The sequence below is a fragment of the Drosophila montana genome, unplaced genomic scaffold (assembly GCF_035044405.1).
Source record: "Drosophila montana isolate Dmon_TW-CO22-7 unplaced genomic scaffold, ASM3504440v1 contig_972_1, whole genome shotgun sequence".
Lineage (NCBI taxonomy): Eukaryota > Metazoa > Arthropoda > Insecta > Diptera > Drosophilidae > Drosophila > Drosophila montana.
Genome location: NW_026999256.1, coordinates 34,528 through 57,150, shown reverse-complemented (window position 1 = coordinate 57,150; position 22,623 = coordinate 34,528). Strand labels below are relative to the sequence as shown.

At 38.2% G+C, this 22,623-nt stretch overlaps 1 protein-coding gene and 1 long non-coding RNA gene across 5 annotated transcripts in view; both read left to right on the top strand.

Moving 5' to 3' along the window:
- The window catches only part of LOC135440399 (leucine-rich repeat flightless-interacting protein 2), a 57,745-nt gene that overhangs the window by 1,844 nt on the left and 33,278 nt on the right, over nt 1–22,623 (top strand). For all 4 annotated transcript variants that reach the window (XM_064699523.1, XM_064699522.1, XM_064699520.1 and 1 more), the window contains exon 3: nt 22,154–22,441. In XM_064699523.1, the coding sequence (XP_064555593.1) occupies nt 22,154–22,441 (288 nt within the window). The remainder of the gene's footprint in view (nt 1–22,153; nt 22,442–22,623) is intronic.
- LOC135440400 (uncharacterized) lies at nt 2,058–2,812 on the top strand. Its single transcript, XR_010438296.1, has 2 exons — nt 2,058–2,517; nt 2,578–2,812. It is a non-coding gene; the product is annotated as an uncharacterized LOC135440400 (long non-coding RNA).

Here is a 22,623-nt window from a genome sequence, read left to right as displayed (position 1 = left end):
ACAAGCCGTTTACTTCCAAGGGAAAGTTTGCTGCGGTGGTTGAGGAGCCAATTTAACTTGGTCAGCTTATTTCGACAGCGTTGCACAGCTCCCTTAATGTGGCTGGCGAAAGTGAGGCGCTTGTCAAGGGTGACGCCCAGGTATTTTGTTTCACTTTCTTGGGTAAGCGTTAGTCCGTTTAACCTCAGCGCTGGCGGTACTCCTCTTCTAATTGTGAAGCACACGGTGGTGCTTTTGGCAGGGCTTAGTTTGACGTTCCAGCGTCGAGCTCAGCTGCTAAGGAGGTCCAGATAGTCCTGCGCAGCATCTGCAGCAACAACTGGGGACCTGGCGCTGACCATTGCGCAGAGGTCGTCGGCATATGAGGCCATTAGAAGTTAGCGCGAAGGCAGACCGAGGGCATGGGCGTGTGGAGAAGAGCGAAAATAGAAGTGGCCCTTGCGGGACGCCAGCTTGGATGTAATGTGTGGGGGACTGCTCCGCCCTAACTTTCACCCTGAAAGAACGACCCTCCAAGTAGGATCGGATCAGGGTGAAGTAGGGCGAGGGCAGTCCGCGTTTTAGTTTTGCCAGTAACCCTAGGTGCCAGATACGGTCGAATGCCTGGCTGACATCGACAAAAGTCGCCACACAGTACAATTTTTTGTCAAATGCCTCCATAACGTGGTGGATGACCCTATGTAGCTGCTCCGTGGTTCCGTGCCCAGCGCGAAAGCCAAACTGGTGGCCAGGAATTAGGTGCCGTGACTCTGCAAAGGACCACTGAATCTCAACGCAAAATAATTTTATGTGTGCATAAGCAAGGTAAATCTTATGCTGAGATGGGTGAAATTATGGAAAGAAGTCGTTTTAGGATTCGCAGCATTATACAACCATTTGAAGGATCGCAAAACCTTGAAAACTATGCGCGACAAGGCCACCCTTGGATTTTAAGTGACCGCGAACGGAGCGATATAGTGCGTAAAATTAAAAGGAATCCAAAAATAACATCTACACATATAACTGCTGAGGTTCAAAATGATTTTGGAAAAGAAGTACACCCAATGACTATCAGAAGGGTACTGCATGAGGCCAACTACAATGCACGAGTTGCTAGATGTAAGCCACTTGTTTTCTCTGCCAATTAAATTAAACGTTTGGAGTACGCAAAGAAGTATAAAACTTAGCCATCCGTTTCTGGGATGAAGTACTGTTTAATGATGAAAGCAAATTTAATATTTTCGCTCAGATGGCAAAATTAAAAAAAAAAAAAAAAACCGCGAAAACAGTAAAGCCGAAAACCTTAACTTACCATCAAACTTTATTTTTCAACACGACAACGATCCCAAGCATTCGGCCAACGATGTTGAAATGTGGCTGGCATATAACACGGCACATATTTGCAACATCCGCCACAATCTCCTGATCTAAACCCAATTGAACTTTTATGGGAGTAACTGGATAGGAGGGTAAAAAAGGACGATTACCAACAAAAGTCAGCTGCAAACAGTTTTATTATAAAAATGGCCAAATATCGTGGCGGAAACGACCAGAAAATTTGTTCATTCTATGCCAAAACGTTTAGACGGTGTTATAAAAAAGAAAGGCTTGCCTACCAAATATTAGTTAAGTTTCATAAATAATCTTTATGTTTTATAATTATGTGTGCCAATACTTTTGTGCCAGGAAAATGTTACATTTTTTATTTAAATAATTTAATAAAATTACCATTATGATTTTGTTACAAAACTTGTAACTGATTTTTGTAGGAAATGAACTGGTTTATACAGGAAAATTAGTTTAGATAGATTTTTGTTACCAAAAACGGACGCAAAATGGGTGCAAAGTAGAGAATGCTTACTGTGCCAGTACTTATTTGTGTGTCTCTTCATATTTTGTATTTTACATGTGTATTCTTGGTGAGGGTGCTCTTGTGCTGGCTCGTTAACATATACATTTTTTTAGAGTGATCATGCGCACACTATTAAACACATTTGTATTAGTATGTATTAGCATATATAAACGTTTTTGTTCTTGTAAATATGCCAAGATTTAATATTTTATGGTCTTGTTTATAGCGGTTTTGGATTCCACTATTGCTATTGAGCCTATATTATCTTCAGCACCCCTTTAGACTCGTAACTTGCGTATACATATATGAATAAGTCAGTATGCGTAATTTGAAGATCACTATATAATTTAAGCCATCTTCGGCTCATTGGAGATTGCATACTCTGCATAGTTTTGCAGTAATTTCATATTTTGCGTCATACGACGACTTGAACTTCTTAATATGACTGACAGTCAAGAGAACATTATCAAATGATAATGCACATGTTCAAGGCAGGTTTTCAGAAAGGGGGCCGACATAATTTTCACTTTATTGTTCTTTGTCTATTTATTTAAGGATAAATTCGCCTTAGATTTTTCCCAAAGTATTATCTGTTTAATCTATCTTCTCCAATCTTTTAAGAATCAACGTCTTAATATAGCTTTAACATCAAAATAGATTAAAAATACCATTTAGACGGGATTCAGGTATAGTAGTTTTTAGCCATGACTTAACTCATCATAATGTTTTGAATAAATGTTCCACAGTTGCGGTTCAGCAGAGTTTTGCGGCAAAATTTGTAGTGCCGTTTTTTAAGGATTAAATTCATATTCAACCAAATTAACCATTTATTATTATAAATGGATACTGGATACAATGCAGCTAGAGATAATGCTACATTATTTTCCTCAAAAAATGTATGAGTATTAAAACGTATTATATTATGTAATCAAGGTTTGGCACAAAAATAGCTCACTGAAAATAAAATGATATAACTGGAAATTGTGGATTCGTATTATTATTTTATTATCTTCAATTCTTTGCGTAGTTAAAACAATGTTTTTGATTTATTAGCGTCTTTTAATAAATACATCTACAGTAGTGTAGAGCGTGTGAACGTGGAACAAACATACTCTTACCAGCAGCGCTTTAAAGCTGAGATTCTTCATATCTTTCTCTTGTGGCAGCATTTCTTTTAACACTTAGTTTTTCCAAAGCATTCATCATTTCAACGTAACTTTGTTTGAAATCACTGATGCTCGATTCACATTAATTAATCGGATTTGGCGGAAACATTTAAATTTTAATATAACTTACATAGATCTATATTTTGAACGGAGACGCTTCATTAATACGCTGCATGTATTTATATCAAATGATGAATGCCACAGCTATTCAAAAACGTAAGAGTGCTCTAATCGAGTGCCTGCTACGGAATATCCTTAACCTTCTAGTAAAAATAGCCACACGTTTTCTCTAATAACTTCTGAGCTACTCAATCGATCTTGAGATAATTTTCTGCAGTAGATAATAATGTACTATAGACTATTCGCATTTTATAGAACAGCCATCAGCATCTATATTTTGAACGGAGACGCTTCATTAATACGCTGCATGTATTTGTATCAAATGATGAATGCCACAGCTATTCAAAAATGTAAGAGTGCTCTAATCGAGTGCCTGCTACGGAATATCCTTAACCTTCTAGTAAAAATAGCCACACGTTTTCTCTAATAACTTCTGCGCTACTCAATCGATCTTGAGATAATTTTCTGCAGTAGATAATAATGTACTATAGACTATTCGCATTTTATAGAACAGCCATCAGCATTAAAATTGTGGCTTAAATTGGTGAGTATTTCTAATAGATGTTTTGATTTGATTTATAGCGATGGGACATGGCAGGGGGTGACGGTGGCCATAAAATATAAGATACTTGATCCCTTTATACTATTCTAGAAGCTAAATATCAAATTTCGCTCTTAAGACCGATGAGAATTCTTTAATAAACAGGACTCCGATATCGATTGCTTGATAACGGGATAAGCTATTATTCAGCTGACATTCAGCGCGAACATGAACGAGATTGAGTATATTTCATGTGCTGGCCGTTGACCGGCCGTAGTGCACAGTTGTCGTCTTCTGCCGGCAAGTGTCGTAACAAGGTTGCGACGGCATGTTAACTCCTCCCCCAGTTGAGTAAACGTCGTCCTCATGCTTCCGTAAGACCGCTTATAGATCTTTATCAATTTAGTCTGCCGTTTGAGTTTTAAACGTAAGTACATCAAATGAATTACGCATACATACATGAAGATCAGCGACAGGGTCCTACTGCTGCTTATAATTGGCTGCCGATTCGTCAGCGTCAGTTCTTAAAATAAAAGGTGCATAACGAAAAAACTGGAGCAGGTAAACAAAGGAAGCAAAAACATAGAATATTAAGTAGTGGATAGGATATAGGATGGGTTAAGTCGAACAGGCGCCTTGCAAATAAGTTAACCCTACTATGCACAGAAGGCATGGTAGAAGAAGACCAAAATTAGACAGTTCTTATTAAAGGGAGTTGGTCCATAGGGATAACATTAGGTAAGATTAATATATTTATAAATTTTTTATACAGATAACGAAGCTCGCAAGCTTTCTGTATCTGCAGTCTGGTGTGTAAGTTCTCTGTGCATACATTTTGTGTCCGATAATAGATTTCTAAGTACCTATAAATTCTTTTTATTCTTGTCAAATTTCTTCGTGACTACTGTCAATGTTTTCTTCATGCTGCTCCTAACTGCAAGACTTAAAATTAAGAACTGTGCGGTGGTGCGATAATGAAATGGTTGGGTGTTGACAGTGTTACCCACTAGGTGTTGGGGCTGACATGTTTATACCCTAAATGCATTGAAAATCGCTAAAAAGTTGGTTTTGTATCATGGTTTTGTGTAAATGTATGTAACAGGCAGAAGGAAGCCCCTCCGATCCCATAAAGTATATACATTCTTGGCCAACATCAATAATCAAGTCGAACTTGTTCTATCCGTATGTTGAACGGAGGTGAATCCTTCGCAGTTTGTTTCCGATAGTCGACAACTTCCCCGATTCCAAGCAATCGATAAGAATCGATATCGAAACCCTGTGTTTTGAGAAAATTTCTTAGATTTTAAGAGCTAGAGTCACCAAGTTTGACATGAAGCTTCACGAATAGTATATATATATATATATATATATATCGAGTATCTTTCATTTTATAGGTATCGCCACCCTCACCGCTCTCACCCCATAACTATTAATCAAATATATAAACCAATTTGATCTACACACCAATTTAAGCCACAATTTGAAATTTTCTTTTAGAGAATATTAGAATATTTTGTAGCACAATAAAATCTACTGCTAAAAATTTCATCAAATATTCTATAGTACAATAAGATCTTCTGTTAAAAAATTTCATCAAAATCGGTTAAGAACATATATGATATTAAAGAAAACGTGTTTCGGCTGACCTCTTGCGGCAGCTAGCGCAAATTGCAAGAATTTAAGTATTGAATTCTATCAACTGTGACGGAGGGTCACAATGGCTTTAAATTAATTATATTATCTAAATATGAATACTAGAAAATAAGACATGGAATTATCAAAGTTAGCTTACCAATTTTATTATTATTAAGTTAAGAAAACGAAATGAATATAGGAAGTCGATTATAGTTTAGACATAATTAAAAACAACTCTAACTCCTAAAATGTTAACAGAAGGAGCAGACGAGAGAACAACCTAAACAAAGAGAGTTTTTGCCGCACGGCGAAAGGGCGAGAAAAGGGTCGTAAGAATCTGAGGCCGATCAGCGACTTCACTTTGATTTTGGCGAGCGTGAGTATCAGACGTGCGAACATAGCGACAAAAGAGAGACTTAGTGAAACCGCGAGGCAGCTGTGGGGTTAGGGAAAAGTAGTCAAGAACTGACGGTGCAGCAGGGCCAAAGAATTTTGTATCATAAATAGGAGCAATTGTACATAAAGTATTTTGGTGTTTATATTTCGTTTGTCAATAATTCGGCGATCGCGGCTGAATGGGAACTGTTTATTTTCAGCCACTTGTTCTGCGGCGGAGCGATCCCAGCAGCACCCATCACGCTGACCTACCATAACCCTAGCCGCGGCGCAGAGATCCCAGCGGTTCCTTTCCCTTGTCCCATAAAATGTATCACTCTTTGGCGGAGCGATACATACAGCTCTCTACACCCCTCTCAGCATCGCGTCTCGGCAAATTACAAATTTCTTGTAGTGAGATTGAGTTATAAAACCCCGGCTAGAACACTACTTTACACAACAACATTGCCATTGCGATTGTATTGTTTTCTGATATTTTAATGCTTTTTTTTCTCATTAAGACTCAATATGCGAGCTCGAATTCTATTACTGCCAAAGCAAACGAGCGCGTAGCACGAGCTTCATTTGGTGTTGGAAGAAGAGGGTCCAGGCTATCTCCTAGTCGGGAACACGCATCTAGAGATCTTCCCCTAGTCGGGCACTCCCGAATAATGCACTATTGCAAGTTGTTGTTTTACGTTTTTTCAGAGGCGAGCCTGATTTTTCGAAGCTAATTTCCACTTGTATAAAGTTGTACGGTTCCATTTAAATTAAAATCATTTGTTTGCAACTACATATATCATTTTGAATTAAGAAAATTAGGATATTTGGTGCTGTATTTATTACGGCTTTTTCAATTTAAGTTTCAGGAAAAACTCGAAACATTAGTATATATTACCTGGCCCCGAACACTCCGCCACTCCGGTGGTGCGCTTTCCTGTGACTGTCTTGAGTGAAAGTGCGACATCGGGCAGATTTGCTGAATTAGTAATGTTAAAGCCATCGATTTAAATAATTAATATATTCAACAACGCTTATTAATAAATTTATGTAAGCTCGCTTGAATAATTATGAAGCCGCGACAGCTCTTCAGCGCCCAATCAGTAAGCACGTGTACGAGATCGAATTTCTTTGACGCGCTGGCAGTAAATAGTTTATAATCGGATTCTTCTGCCGGCAAATTTCGAAACAAGGGTGCTGTTACCTACTTGGACTAGGTTGGACTAGCTGGTGATAACTTATATAAAAGTGCAATGAGTTGTAATAAAATGATAGTGCAACCTTGTAATTTAGTTAACATTGTTAGTATTCGATATATATTATCTGTATAATATCTGTGTAGTCATCTATTTTAACAGTATCTGGATATACATATATATGTAAATATATAACTACCAAGCAAAACTAATACAACAATTTTATAGCCTTATTTCACCGTCCACATATCTAATGTGACATTTTCAAAAATGTGTAAAATGTAAAATGTACGTTTTTCCATAAGCCAACACATTTTACACCTTTTCCCAAAATGTCACATTTTTAAAAAATGTGTAAATTCGCCGTGAAAATTTCGTGTTTTTTGCGATGATTTATCGAATTTCATATCGGTGTTATGAAAAATTTGAAAGTATCATTACTAAACACAGCTGTTGTAGCAGCAAAGGCAAGCGGTAACTTTAAATTATAATTTTAAATTTGAGTAATCCCACAGTTGTTAACATTTAAAGTTGCCCAAATCCTGCAGAGTCCATTAAATGGAGCCCCTACTTCGGGGCCGTATTATTTGACTTTTCAAAGGAAAAATTTGCGGCGCTTAGGTAAATCAAATCAAATTGATCAGCTGTTTGTTTAAAGAAGAATAGTGGAAAAAGCAAAGACAATATAAACACTAAGATGAGTAACGCCATACAACAAAATACTACTATGCATTTTTGAAATTTGAGAACGAAAACGAAATCAGTATCATTGCGCTCTCACAGCCGAAAGAGCGAAAAGCTAAAAATAGAATGTATTCTGCGCTTCGGCTCTATGAGAGCCGTGCAAGCAATTATGTTTGTATGTGTGTTAATATACATTTATATCAGCATATTTAAATGTGTTGTTATTCACTCTGGCTTTAGCTGGCAAAGAAATCAATTTTGTTCGTTTTCTAGCGCTGATCATGCACCTATCCTAAATTTGTATTCACATACGAATGCATGCTGTGTACCGAGGTTGGCTCCGTAAAAAATCTGTTTTTAAAGTCGTCGCAAATATTTATATAATTTCTTTAAATTAAATGATTAATTATTATTTTTTATTTTATTAAAAGCTAAGAGTGCCAAAAAATTCAAATAGGGTAAATTAAATACGCCGGTAGCTAGTTCGACCGGCGGAGTAAAAAATAATTTCAACAAAAAAAAACTGAAAATCGTTGGAAACACAAAATTTGCGCTCTTTTTTTTCTTTTATTTCTTGAAAATAATAATAATTTAATTAATAAGTTAATTGACAGAATTTATTTAATATTCGCATCGACTTTAAAAACCTCAGTACACAACATGCATTCATTTGTGAATACAAATTTGGAATAGGTCGTGCATGATCAGCGCTAGAAAACAAAATTTATTTCTTCACCACCCAAAGCCAAGGCATTGAATAACAACACATTTCCATATACATATTTTGATATAGTTATGCATGCATAATTCACACATACAAACATTGGTGCTTGCACGCCATTGGCTGAACCAGAACTTCTCTCGAGCATACACTGTCCAAAAACAAAGCTGAAATAAATCTATGTGTGATATTTTCTTAACATAGTTATTGCACAAGTTAAAAACGCTTCGCTCAATATACTTCGAAAACGAAGCGACTCAAAGCACCATCGACCAGCTTTGCTGAAGGCTGGTGACTTACTTCGTTGCTCGGGTCAGCATCAGCAAGCCGCGACTTCGGCATTCGTTCGTCTGGCTTTTGGAGAACCAATAGCCATCGGCAGGCATGTCGTGCGAAAACTCAAACGCCAGATGAAACGCCAGGCATGAAATTTTTCGTCGCATGCAAATGTATGGGCGTTACTCATTTTAGTGTTTATATTGTCTTTGGAATAAGCCTATTAAACTGGAAAAACATAGTATTAAAATATTGTCTGCACTGCAACCATGTCATAATACGTATCAGTGAATCGATATCTGAATGCAACTGCTAATAACGAAAACCTAATGATAACTTTGTTCTCTTGCGAATAAACTACGGAACAGAACAGAAGTGTTTTTCTCTACACAAGCCATTTTCTGTTCGTTGATCTAGCTAACAAGCTAGAAGAATTCATATGAGCAAATAAATTCGCAAACAGTTGTCACGTGGTGAATATAACGGGTTCTCTATATCAAATAAAACAGTTCGAAGACAAGAATTACGATACTTGGGCTGTACAAATACGCAGCGTTTTGGTCCATACAGAGCTCTGGGATTTGACATCGGGTGCGCTTAAGGAGGAAGATGCTGGTGAAGCAGCGAACTGGCGGGGCGTAGATTGCAAGATCCTGTCTATAATTACACTAAGCGTCAAGCGTGTATGTTTATAAAAAGTGCTGTTAAGTTTGCAAATGTTGGACGGTCAAAATGTGTGTAGTCATTTGAACGAATTCTGTGAGATCTTGGGTCAGCTGGTGTCAGTGGACATTGAAATGTCTGACGATCTAAAAGAAATCATCCTAGTCAACCAAAAAATTACGAAAGATTACTTACGAAGTGTTGCCAGAATTCTGTGTATTAAAGGAAAAGAAAAGGGAAAGAGAAGTTAAAATGCTGACTAATGATTTTACAGTTAACGTGAAAAGCAGTGGCAAAAAGAACCATACGAAATATATCATATGCGGCAAGCGAGGCCACATAAAAGCAGAGTGTCGAAGCATAAGTGCACAATAGAAAAAGAAGAATGGCTCGAGCCAAGCAGAAACACAGAAAAAATTCAGTTTGTTAGGATCTTTGGATGCAAATGGATTTGATCGCTCAAGGTGGAGATTACATGTGTTGTACAAGCCACATGTGTTGTATCAGGCAATGTTTATAAAGATGGAAAAGCTTACAGCGATAATCGGCTTGGCGAGAGGCAGCTTTTTACATGCAGAGGGAAAGGCGAAGTCAAGTCACGAACAGATCGCTAAACAATTGTTATGAGCAATATACTGTATGTGCCGGACATGAAAAGCAATTTTTTTGTCTGTTAGTCATATTTTGTCTAGAGGCTATGTTGTGCACTTCGGCGACAAACATGCAAAAAATATTCATTATGGGAATATTGTACACTTTTGAAGTAAAAACCAATAACTGTTTTGCTGCGGTATACTAAGCACTGCGTGGACGAAGCACTTTGGCATAAAGGATTTGGCCACTTTAACTTCTGGAGCACGACTGATTTTACCACAAAGAAACTGGTGCGTGTGATAGAAGGAGCTGGTCTTTCATCCAAAGTGTCATGTAAGAAATGTTTGCTTAGCAAAATACACGAACAACCATTTTCTAATTCAGCGGAAAATAGAGCCAGAACTAGAAGTCTCGGCGCACCTTCATATATTTCCTAAAAGGGAAAGATGAGGTTTTCTTAAAGTTTGCTGAATTTATGCATTTGGTGGAGAAACAAACTGGTAGACTGGTAGAATACGTGAACAAAACATATGATGAGTATCTCAAAGCAAACGATATAGCACGACAACTGACAATACCGTATACGCCACCGCAGAAAGGAGTGGCTGAAACGGCGAACCGAACAAAAAATTAACCTTGCTTGTAGCAGCATAAGAAAGACAGTCGCAATGCATACGCGATTTGTTACGTCGACAAAGCATGGAAAACTGCACGCCTTTGGAGACAGTATACCAAAATGTTTTCAAAAATAAAGAGTGTCGCAAAGTGAATGCGCAGCCATACCAATCAGTCATTGGGAAACTGATAAGGCTGATGAAGACTAGGTCGGACATTTTGCACTCAGTAACAAAATTAACGCAGTGCAATAGGGAACCACACAGCTAGCACCTTGCAGGCATTAAAAATGCTCTAAGGTATGGTCATTACCCTAAATACTAATGATAAATCTTACAGGAAAATTTAAAAAAATAATAATTTAATCACAGAGTGCACCTTGTGATAGTACACGTATAGTAGATTTATTTTACTTTTGTTTTTGGACAGTGTATGCTGGAGAGAAGTTCTTGTCTCAGCTAATAGCGTGCAAGCCAATGTTTGTACGTGTGAATTGTGCATGCATAAGTACATCAAAATATGTATATACATATGTGTTGTTATTAACTGCTCTGGTTTTTGCTGGTAAAGAAATAAATTTTGTTAGTTTTTTAGCGCTGATCATGACCTACCCCAAATATTTATTCACATATGAATGCATGTTGTGTACTGAGGTTTGCTCCGTAGAAAATCTGCATTTTTAAGTCGATAGAAATATTTGAATAATTTCTTTAAATTCAAATATTTATTATTATTTTTATTTAGTTTTTATTCCCCAATTAATAAATAAAATAGTGCCAAAAAATACAAATAGAGTAAATTAAATACATCGGTAGCTAATTCGAGCGGCAACTTTGTACTTTATAATTCGAGAAAAATCTAATTGAAATAAAAATAAAACAATTGATAAAATGTAGCGTTAGAAACAAAAAATTTGTACTCATTTCTTTTTTTTTTCTTAAAAATGATAATAATTTAATTAAAAGTAATTATATAAATATTTGCATGGACATAAAAATATAGATTTTCTACTGCGCCAACCTCAGTACATGCATTCGTATGTGAATACAAATTTGGGGAAAATCCAGCTTTCAGTTGTGAGAGCGCAATGATACTGACTTTGTTTTTGTTCTCAATTTTCAAAAAATCTAGTTGCATAGTATCCATTTCTTTGTTTTTTATCTTTAAGGATCTAATATCGAGTGGGCGTATGTGGCTTTTATAAAATTTTAACAAAATGCAATAAAGTTACTAAGCGACACAAGTTGTTGCTCTGATGATATGTACATAACAAATTTATCAAAAAAAACGTACTATTAAAAGGTCCAGGCAATTAACAGAGTTCGAAAAAAGCAAAAGTTCGTAAATGTGTGTGTGTGTGTATGCATAAACTTAACATAACCTGTTAATGACATTAAAGTAAACAACCGGTTGAATTTTAGAATACATTGACCATTGACCAACGACCCCAAAATTACTGTTTGACTCCATTATCTGATTTTAGTGATCTAACTTGGTGATGTTGTTGGTGAGAATTTCACGCTCAAAACATAGCGCGCGGATCATCTCCATTCAGGAAGTGTCATCTAGTAAGATGATGACACTGTCCACGATATAGTAATTTTCGATGATTGCAGCAAATTAAGACTTAACTTTCTCAGCATCGAAAATATCCAAAATGTCCAAATCAATGTCGCGTTTTTGGAAGGGTGATTGGGACGCGGCATCACATAGAAATGTGTGTCCTGTAAACCAAATTAATTGGTGAAATTCATAATCTGCACAGCCACGCGTCACGATATCAAATGCCGAAAGTGTGATTGAGTGCTATTGCAGCCAGGACAAAGCACTTTGCCAATCGGACAAATCAGAGGAATGTGTACTGTGCGGCTTGTCGACGAATATGTACTGTGCGGCTTGTCGAGGAATATGTTCTTGACCGTGGTATACAACTTACTATTGGAATATTGCCTTCCAATCAAACACAATTAATAATAACACTAAGTTTTATTTGATGTTCGTTTTGATATTTATTATTTGGATTACTGAGCGCGCCAACTTGTTTGTTCAGTGGCTGCAACATATATTTGGTTCAAATAGAGTTTTCTTATCCCGGAAGGGCCTACTTGGAGTTCTATTCCTTAAATATGTTGCTGTTAAAACAGTTTCACTCGAAAAACATTACACAATTAGGCAGAACTAGTAATTGCGTTCGGATACTCCATTTAGTAGTGGTGGGAACTGTTAAATGGTAGCCCATGCCTTTTCACCATGTCATTAGACAAATATTCTCTGCCATTATCAATGTAGAGATTTACAGCCTTTACAAAAAATAAGGGTCATATATCTCATTATTCAGTCTCACAATTTCTTGAAACTTCCCTTTGCTAATGTATCCCAATCTCTCATGCCACAAGCTTTTAATTTATTTTTCAGTTGCAAATGTTTTATAGCAACACTAGTTACACATATACTTTCCTTAACGCCTTGTCCGCTTTTCGGCTCCAGAATCCAATATGAATTAGACGTTGCTTTTATCTTTAATATACATATATACTCTGCCTCAACATATATACAAAACATCCACTGGGTTGTATGGTTGCTACTTGCGCTTGATTATTTTCTTCGTTGTTTTGCAAACTCCTTTTAAAATGAAAACAATCCTTTTTAAAGTGTCCCTTTTTGTCGCAAAATTACTAAGAAGTGGAGTGTCGCCATATAATTTACATGTTAATAACTGCTTCCGTATGGAAAGTAGCGAAGCTAAACTTTTTCGCTCGTACACTGAGTCTAACTTTTCTAAAATTTGCTTTGCAGAATTATCATTATCAGCAAATGACAGAAATGAATCGCTAAGAAAATCAATTATGATGCTTTTTGCTTCTCTCTCTGCCTTAGCCCATTTATCGTCTATCTCTTCTGGGTTCTCTTTTTCAATAGCATATAAAATATCGCGCTGAACAAAAAAGATCCTTAATACGAAATTTCTATATAGAATATTTCTCTCCATTAAAAGGGGAAATATTTTTGAATTTGCTAACCCTTTGCATTGTTCTTCTTTAATTTTCTTAAAACGTTGTCCCGTAGAGTTCTTGTGTGCTGTTTTCAATTATTTATGCACGGGCAAGATTTGTCCTCTTCAGGGTCACTGTAAACCTACAAAGGAGTTTTATGTTTATTGCGCGTTGCCGGATATACACACGCGCATATAAACATTTTTCAAAAAGGCCAAAAGGTTGTTGGAAAACTTGTATTTTAATTAATTTATTTATTTGTTTTTTATTTTTTTGCATTTGAAAATTTTTTTTTTAAATTTTGCTTTCACTTGCCAAATCATATTTTTTTCAATGTTTCACTTTAATTTTTGTAATTTTTTAAATGTGCACGATTGTCTTTTATTTTGTTATGCGATGTCTGGGCCCATAACCTGTTGGAATATTGCCTTTCAATCGCACACAATTAAATAATAACACTTAGTTTTATTTTATGTTCGTTTTGATACTTATTATTTGGATTACTGAGCGCGTCAACTTGTTTTTTCAGAGGCTGCACCAAGAGTGAGACTAAATGCTTTTAGCAATTCAGTATCAAGACTAGTCTTTTAAAATAACAAAAGCCTACTAGATCACTGTAACTTTTGTATGATTGAGTGTTTATGTGCATTTCACTGTTGTTAAATTATTATTTACAACACAGTGTTGTGAAACCAGATTTCAATTATTATTTCAACACTCAATATTCCAACATTAATTATTAATTGAACACCGCCCAACTCTTAGCGAGAAAGCGTCAGCTTCTTGACTGGACCGCGACGTTGACCCACAGCTACGCTAAGTGCGGTAGTGACAGCGTTTTCATCAAAATTAAAGTCCTTGACAAATTCATCGGCTCTGACGGTGGGATGATTGGAGTGCCGAAGCTGTTCTGTATGCCACATTTTCGACCTCAAAAGTCTGCCAATAAGCATCAGTGTATGCTCTCAAAAATACACATTGACATTAAAAACGAAGGAAGAGTATGTACAGATCTTCTTGTAGCGTTGGACTAACGAAAAGCAGGTTTTTCAACGAACGCACTATTCAGCAATGCAGTGCATGAGGATTCGAACATGACTCGTAACTTCGTCGGTAGATTGCTGGGCTTAAAAACACACTGTTAAGGTACGTAAAAGTACGTACGTAACTTAATATAAGATTCGTCACTAAAGACATATGTCTGAGATCCTCATATTCCGTCATGAAGGTTAGATATTGAGATTAAACCCCAGGCGGCTGACTTAGGCGCTTCAGCGCGAAAGGTGGCCTATGATTGGTAAGACAACTGATGAGTATACTTGCCAGCAGAACCGACTCAAGTTAGGTTTTTTAAAGGACTAGCAAATTGTCTTTATCTGTCCATCCGCCGGACATTCTCTGTAGAGAGAAGGAGGTCAATCCGAGCAGACCGGTGAAAAGTCAATTTCGAAGTGTGGAAAGACAATGAGTACCGTTAAGCAGATTTGAAGAGTTACTTTAAACGTTGACAAACGAGATTTAATTTCAATAGCTGTCAGTTGTTTAGTCTGTGTAATCCCCGATACAACAAATTTTAAATTGATTCTTCTAAGATGCAGCTGTTGAACGGATTAATCCGTCATGAAATTGACTTGATAACATAAATCAAGCAGTGCTCTGCATTGTTTTCATGCACCTGATGAATCTCGCACTAGTACCTTTGCAGTGGCTAGAATGATTTGTCCGCCTTGAGATTGATTCATATCAGAATGCTAACAGCAGAAGTCGTTGATGGCATTTGCGCTATCGATGGTGGCAATGCATACGTTGTTGATGAAATCGCTTGCGACGGTTGGCCAAAGTACAGCAGCGTGTGTCGGCAACTTCGTCAACAACAGAGCAGCCAATCCTGACAAACCACCAACGCAGTTGGAGTCACAACGTCTCATCAGTTAGCTTCCAATCCTTTCAAAAAGCGTTGAGCAATTTTTGCTGTGCAGGCGGATGAAACTTAAAAGAGTCATGCGTCTGATCCCGTAACATGAATTTGATGTTCGGCCGTCCTACAGCTGCCCCGAGCAGGTCCACTGTGTTGTATGTCATATATTCGAAGAAAAAAAAACACATTTTTGTATGGTCTGGCACGGGGGTCTTCTCTTTAAGCTGAAGAAGGAGTGCCATCCTTCAATATCCATAGCTCTTTGCTTGCGGGCGTACTTTTAGCATAGTCATCAAGGGCAAAAACATTGGTGTAAAAAGCATCAGACCTGGAGTTCTGCAAGGTAGTTTGATCGTCCCAGCAAACATCCTCTCCGGTAGGTGAAACAACACCTTCGTCTGCCGGTGACTTGGCATGCCAATAAAAAATGGCTGCAGCAGGTCAAAAATGGATAGCTTAACTGTGCCAAATCAGCGTGTGTCTTATTCACGCCTTTTCCTCTATAGCTAGAGGGACGATTGAACATACTATCGCCTTCTGTTATTTGCGCGTCCACCTAGAACGCTGTTTCACTTGCAAGCCGACAATAAAGCCACCAGAGCTGGGTGCTTGGCCTACAAAAAAGGAGCTACTCGTACAAGCGGTGACCACGCTCATATGGAATTGTGCCTTTTACATTACAAATGACCCCATCGAACGTGACCTCCGCCTCATAAAATATGGAGATCAAATAACCTCTTTCAGCAGCCGCTATGCCTTCCTGCTTCTGAATGATATTCCAACACAGTCGGGACAGAGCTTTGACCTGGCCGACCCCATCACATATATCTGTGTCCAGTCTTCAGCTCCTGCCAACCGGAGAACTTACACACTTTCCTTCGGCGATTGCATTTGCAATTTACAAGGGCTCACCCTGATATCAATGGGTTCAAGGCCAGGCTAACATCGCTAGTGGCTCAGGACTCGCGACCCCAGCTGTCGCCTGACACCTGTCGACGACTTCGTCTTAACCTTAGAATTTTCCTTTCTACCGGTACTGTTACCAGCGTCCTGACAGCGCCACCGCAAACTTAGTCGTGCACTAAGCTAGAGTTGATTGCATCTGCAAGGCGTTTGCGCTCTCTGTCATGACATCCACTCGATCTTGTCAGTTGAAAAACTCCTGTAACAGGGCACTCTGCAGACTCAGCAGCAACATCTTTGTTGGTTCCCACAGTGCTGCAGCGATGGGTCCCGGATCCGCTCGGACGATGAGATCGCCGAAGGGCTTTACAGAGAATATGCAGGCGCGATTTATACCATATGATTTTCCCACCAGCAAGAAAAAGGGTTCCTGTACGGTTCTACTTATGAAGGATGACAAAGTGTGAGTAAGCAAAATAAGAAGCTTAAACTGTCAAGCAATTTAGACGCTATTGACAGCAAGGTGACTAAAGCGATTGCAGTAAAAAGAGAAGATTCCACACTGCCCGGACTCCAACAGATATATAGAATGCTGCCCACCATCGCAAAGGTCTTCGAAAAGAAATCTGCTATCTCATATTCTTGCTATGGATACTTTCGACAAGATGTTTCAAGAGTACCAGCTTGGGTTCCGATGACGCCTTCGAGAGGGAGAAGTACTGTGCCACAGTTTTCTGGCCGTTCGACAGGCTTTTGACCGGATCTCTTTTATAAGCTTATGACCCTGCTCCCAAAGGACTCTGGAAGCTGCTAGCGTCGTTTAGAGGCAGAGTTTGCTATGGAGGCCTGGGAAGCCCTCTCCGGTATGCGCTCCATTCGGGCTGGTGTCCCTCAGTGATGTGTCCTCGGGCAAGCCTCTTACACTGTCTGCACTGAACATGTTCCCAGTTCAGACACCCGGAGGACACTGACAGCAACATTCGCTTACGATACTGCATTTCTGGCATCAAGCAGCAGCTTGAAAAAGTTCAAGTAGTGGGCCTCGCGATGAAAAATCGACCTTAATGTCGAGAAGACCCAGCACGCCACTTTTGCGCTGGGTCATTTGCGCCGGCCCATATAGACGGAAGCAAGATCAGGCACTTTGACAGCTTAAGCCACCTTAGTGGCTTAAGTGACCCTGACAGGCGACTTATGTGTAACGACCACGTCGCGCTCTTCAAGGCCACAATGATCCCAACGCAAATTTGGACAGATTACACAAGATTTGGCTACTTTATGCACTGAATGTTACTCGTTCCCTTGAACACGCAGCTGGTTTCATATATCGTGCCTTAGCATATGGATTTAATGTGATCAGAGCTGGCCTGTTCTTAAAATTGATAAGTAAAGGTCAGATTGAGCTTGTCAATAAGTTTCCCTGAAAAAAAACTTATTTCCGCTGGCTAGTCAGTGTCCGCACGTGCGAACGAGTCTTCATATGCTTAGCTGGGAGTTTGGATGGAACCGGTCTATGGTTTGTTTACATTGACATTTTTTAGCGCCTGTAAATGTTTTTATCGATACCCGTCGATTTTGTCTGATATTAATACTAATTTGATCTATTCTTAACAAGAGTTTGAGGAGCAAAGTCATCGTTTTAATGGGGAAGACGGCTTGTTTGGCACTTTATACTCATACATTTCCGTTCAGCCTATTTTTGTGGCTAATTGGAGGCTGCTAATGGATGATCCATTGGTGATTGGTGACACCCTTCTCAACGTCGACTATTTTTACACGTCGGTGTTCCAAATTCAGGCTGTAATAAATGTTCGACCTATTGTCTCCCTCGGCACTTCTGTAGCCAAACATTCTTTCACCTACATACGAGGAGTACTTGACGCTCTTGCAAAAGCGTTCCAAGTGGCATGTTCGACAGCCACACATACAAGTCAAAGACATCGACTGTGTCAACGACGAGATTCTAGCGCCTTTGAAGTACCCACTTGCTTTAGTCACCGAAGTTAGGACGTCAACCAGATTGTATTTTCCCCGGAGCAAATGGCCCATTCACCATGGTCAACTGCTATGTGTCCTTACAGAAACTCGAAGCCATTTAACGGGCAGGAGGATGTTCAGCAGCAGCTAAAACTGTGAATTATTGCCTTGTACTAACAGAAAATTTGTCTTAAATTTAGTTGGTTTTTACTTTTCACCTTTCGCCGCGACAATATCTGCGCATTTAAGTGATTGTTTTAACCACAAATTAGTTTCGCTGCAACTGGCACGTACCATGTCGTGTTTGCCTGTTTTGCATATAATTTAAATACATACTGCTAAATAAAATCGCAAATATATTGATTTGCAAACATTTTATAGAAATCAAAATTCGTCTTATTGCTTGACAGCTAATGAAAAAGCTCATAATCAATTAATACATTTTAAGTATTTAAAGCTTTTTGCATCTTAAGCACATAAGTATGTCTATGTGCTTATGACAATAATAGCTTTATGAAACTTAACGTTAAGTACTTGGAGAATTAAAAAATGACCATCTTAAAAACATAAAAATTACCAAAAAAAAAAAAAAATAATAATAATTTCAAAATAAAATTATGTTAGAGCATAGCCTTGTGCAATTTATTGTACTTTTATTCATAAACAGTGTATGCTGGACAGAAGTTCTCGTTTCAGAAAAACGACGTGCTTTAGTATATTAAAAACTGTACATACATATGTGCAGCGGCTTTTGCTGCTGAAGAAATTAATTTCGTTGGCAACAAAAGCCACTGCAGTGAATAACAATATGGCTTGATGTATGTTTATTCGCACGGCCCTCAGAAATTCGTGTATTCAAAACAATGCTAGGCGTAAGCATAAGCGCAAATCAGACCCACGATCAAATGGTATATGATCGGCCACTTGACGATTGCTCTAATTCTGGCTCTCCTGACTTTAAATACAACGCTCGCAGTTCTCTGTCTCCATATAAATCTCATATAGTTTCTGATTAAACAGACTGTTCTTTGATGTGTTTCTGAATTTTATTTATTTATTATATTGGATTAAATGCTTCGTCGTTATTCATCATTTATGTCAAATCGTATGGATAGAATCCAAGAGTGGATAAAGAACGTTCACGTCATGTAGCTTCAAAGTAAAACCGGCATCGTTGCAAAAGGCTGCAATGTTAATGCTTTGCTTTTGGCTTTAGTTCGATGGGCTTTTATTTTTGAAGGAACCAAGAAAATCCTGGCCGGTTAACCAGCATTTGATGACAGATATACCACCTTGATCAAAATGTACCCGGAATAACCACCGTGGGGCACTCCCATCGTTCCGATTTAAGTTGTTTTTTTTTTTTAAGTTGGTACATCTGTTGTTGATATTCCCTCTAAATCTTAGCATCATAACTTGACATTTGCAAAATTTACGTAGCCAAGAGTATCTCTGTGTGTGTTGGCGATTTTTCACAGTTTTAGAGTTTTTTTAGAAATGGATTTAAATTTGCAACAACAAACTTGTATTACATTTTGCGTAAAACACGGATTTAATAGTGCGCGAACGTTGGAAATGTTGGCAAAGTGTTTCGGCAAAATTTCTCTAAAGACAAAAGTGGTCGTGAGTCAATCGAAGATGGGGAACGCAGTGGCAGACCAGCGACATCGAAAACCGACGAAAACATTGATAAAGTAAAAGAAATGTTGGTCAATAGTTGGCATTTTGACCATCAGAGAGATAGCGGAGGACTTGAACATTGCCTATGGATCCGCCCAAGACATTTTGGTTATTGATTTGGGTTTCCGTCCGGTAGTCCAAAGTTGGTGCCAAAAGACCTCAATCTCATGCAAAAAAGAGCCTGTGATGACGACGCAAAAGACATGATTTGCGAGGCTGAATCTGATCCCACATTCATCAAAAGGATCATTACTGGAGACGATACGTGAGCCGACCAAAAAAACCACGTCGTTTTCAGTAAAAAAAAAAGAAGGCAATGTTCACGGTTTTCATGGATTTCAACGGTGTAGTGCACATGCATTTTTGTCAGAAGGCTAGACAGTAAAGAAAGAGTATTATTTGGGCGTTATGACACGTTTGCGTGAAGCAATTCGCCGAAAGAGACCAGAATTGTGGGCATTTAACTCGTAGATTTTGCATCATGATAACGCACCGTCGCACACATTATTCGTAATTTTTTGACCATCCAACAGCCACCGAATCTACTTTATTTGGCTTCCTGTGACTTCTTTTTGTTCAATCGAGTTAAACAACCATTACGGGGAACGCGTTTCAGCAGCCGAGAGGAAGGAATGGAAAAATCGCAGAAAGCACTGATGGACATACCGAATATAAAAAATGTTTCGAGGATTCGATCAAACGCTGTCATAAGTGTGTTGCAGTTGAGAATTACTTTGAAGGGGACAATATAGATTTTATGAATAAACTTGTATTTTTAATTTTCTGAATAAATTCTGAGAACTTTTTGATCAAGGTGGTACGCATCTTGGAAGCACTTAGAACAGCTGTTGAAATAGGAGCTATGGTAAAGAAAACAGATCTTTTAGAACCTGTCGATAATTATTCGTCGTATGCGAGTGGGATCCGGGCAACGCTAATCTGTATGCAGACTTTTCTTAAGCTATTAAACCACCAACTTCTTCCTCTATATACTTTAAATCAGCCTCTTCAACGTCAGTTACAAATGTCAAAATGCATTTTAAATCAGATTATAGCTGAAAGTTGGCTACTTAGCGACCTTAATGTACTGCGCAGGTCCCGATAGTGCACGTTGCTTGTGTGCTTAGGCACTCTACTGTAGCACTCTGTTAACCTGTCTTAAAACTTTTTTGTGGTCTGGAAAGAATCTTTTAATGTTCCATAAGTAAATTCCGGCAGTAAATCTAATATTGAAAACTATAGAGGTATTTTCAACTTGTTCGGTATTCCTCTAGCAACATTTATGCAGCTCTTATTATTTCCCTTGCAACTGATGATAAGGAAAAGAATGTAGGCTTGTGATTTTAACTGATTTTAGCAAGGCTTTCGATTTAGTTAATCACATGTTGTTACTTCACAAATTATGTCTTCTCTGCTTTCCACTGGATATTAAAGTAACGGATTAACAGAACACTAAAAGTTTGCACGGATCTATCCACGTTGAGTACTTGTAAGATACCGATTTTATTCTTACGAATCCTAGGTTTTATAAACTAACAGCGATTCTTTTTTTAGGTCTGCTGTCGATGCATCATCGGCAGCACCGGTCATAAACTATTGTGTTTAATTAGGGTATTTTGTTTACCCTCGCTACTTATATTTCTCCCATGACATTTCTTAGCGTAGGTCACTTTACAATCCTAAGCGACCACATATGCGTTATCTACTATTATTCTGGTGGCTGCAGTTATACAATATGGTGTGAGATATATTTTTACCGAGGGTCTAAGTGAGACTCGGTGTCAAGTGTTCATGTGTGAACAAAGTTATTTTTAGGAACTCAAATTATAAATGTATTCAGTCATCTCGGACTGCTACTCTCTACTTCTAAATGACCTTCCTTCAAGATTGTCTTGCCCTCGAATACAATTGTTTGCCGATGATGTAAAGCTGTGCCTTGCATATAAGACTATCTGTTACAAGCCAAAATTATTGCCTTAATTATTTTTTGTCAAGCATAATAACGACGCTGCACGCAGGAAAGGACAGCGTCGTATGAATCGCCCGGATTGGCGAGATAAGGACGACCAGTAATGAATATTTTAAGAGGCCTATCCATAAGTTAGCGCTCAGAGAGCGGATTCGCCACCTAAATTTAATCTCGCCCTTAGAGTTGGGGTTTCATTAAAACGTAAACAATTTATTTTTTTAATTCTCCTCAATTTTTATGGATTGTAATAAGATTCGCAACTAATAAATTTTTTGTTCTTATTATCTTTAATGCAGGCCGAAGCGCGTTTGGCAGCTCGTCGTCTAGCTCGCGCTGAAGCTCGGGAGATACGCATGCGTGAGCTTGAGCGACAACAAAAAGAATTGGAACAAAGCGCTGACCGTGCATTCGATATGCAAAGCTCAAGTGGCAGTGCTATTATCGACACACTCTCATCAAATCCCACACGCCATGTCTATAGTGGTCTTGTAAATTTGGTACGTGCAACAGCATCGCGACGCAGTAGTGAAGATTCATTGGAGGACGAAGGTCGCAGTTTCCGTGATATTAAACACGAGCTTAAAGTAGGTATCTTTAAATATATTTAAAAAGATAGGTAATTACAAAGATAACGTTAGGTAAGAACATTTCTCTGTTCCCACTGTAAAAACAAGTAAAAGCAAGGGTCGATTGAAAGCGTTTCATCAATATTTTGTATACCCTTGTAGAGAGTATTATTATCATGAAAATAACGTATAGAAGATAT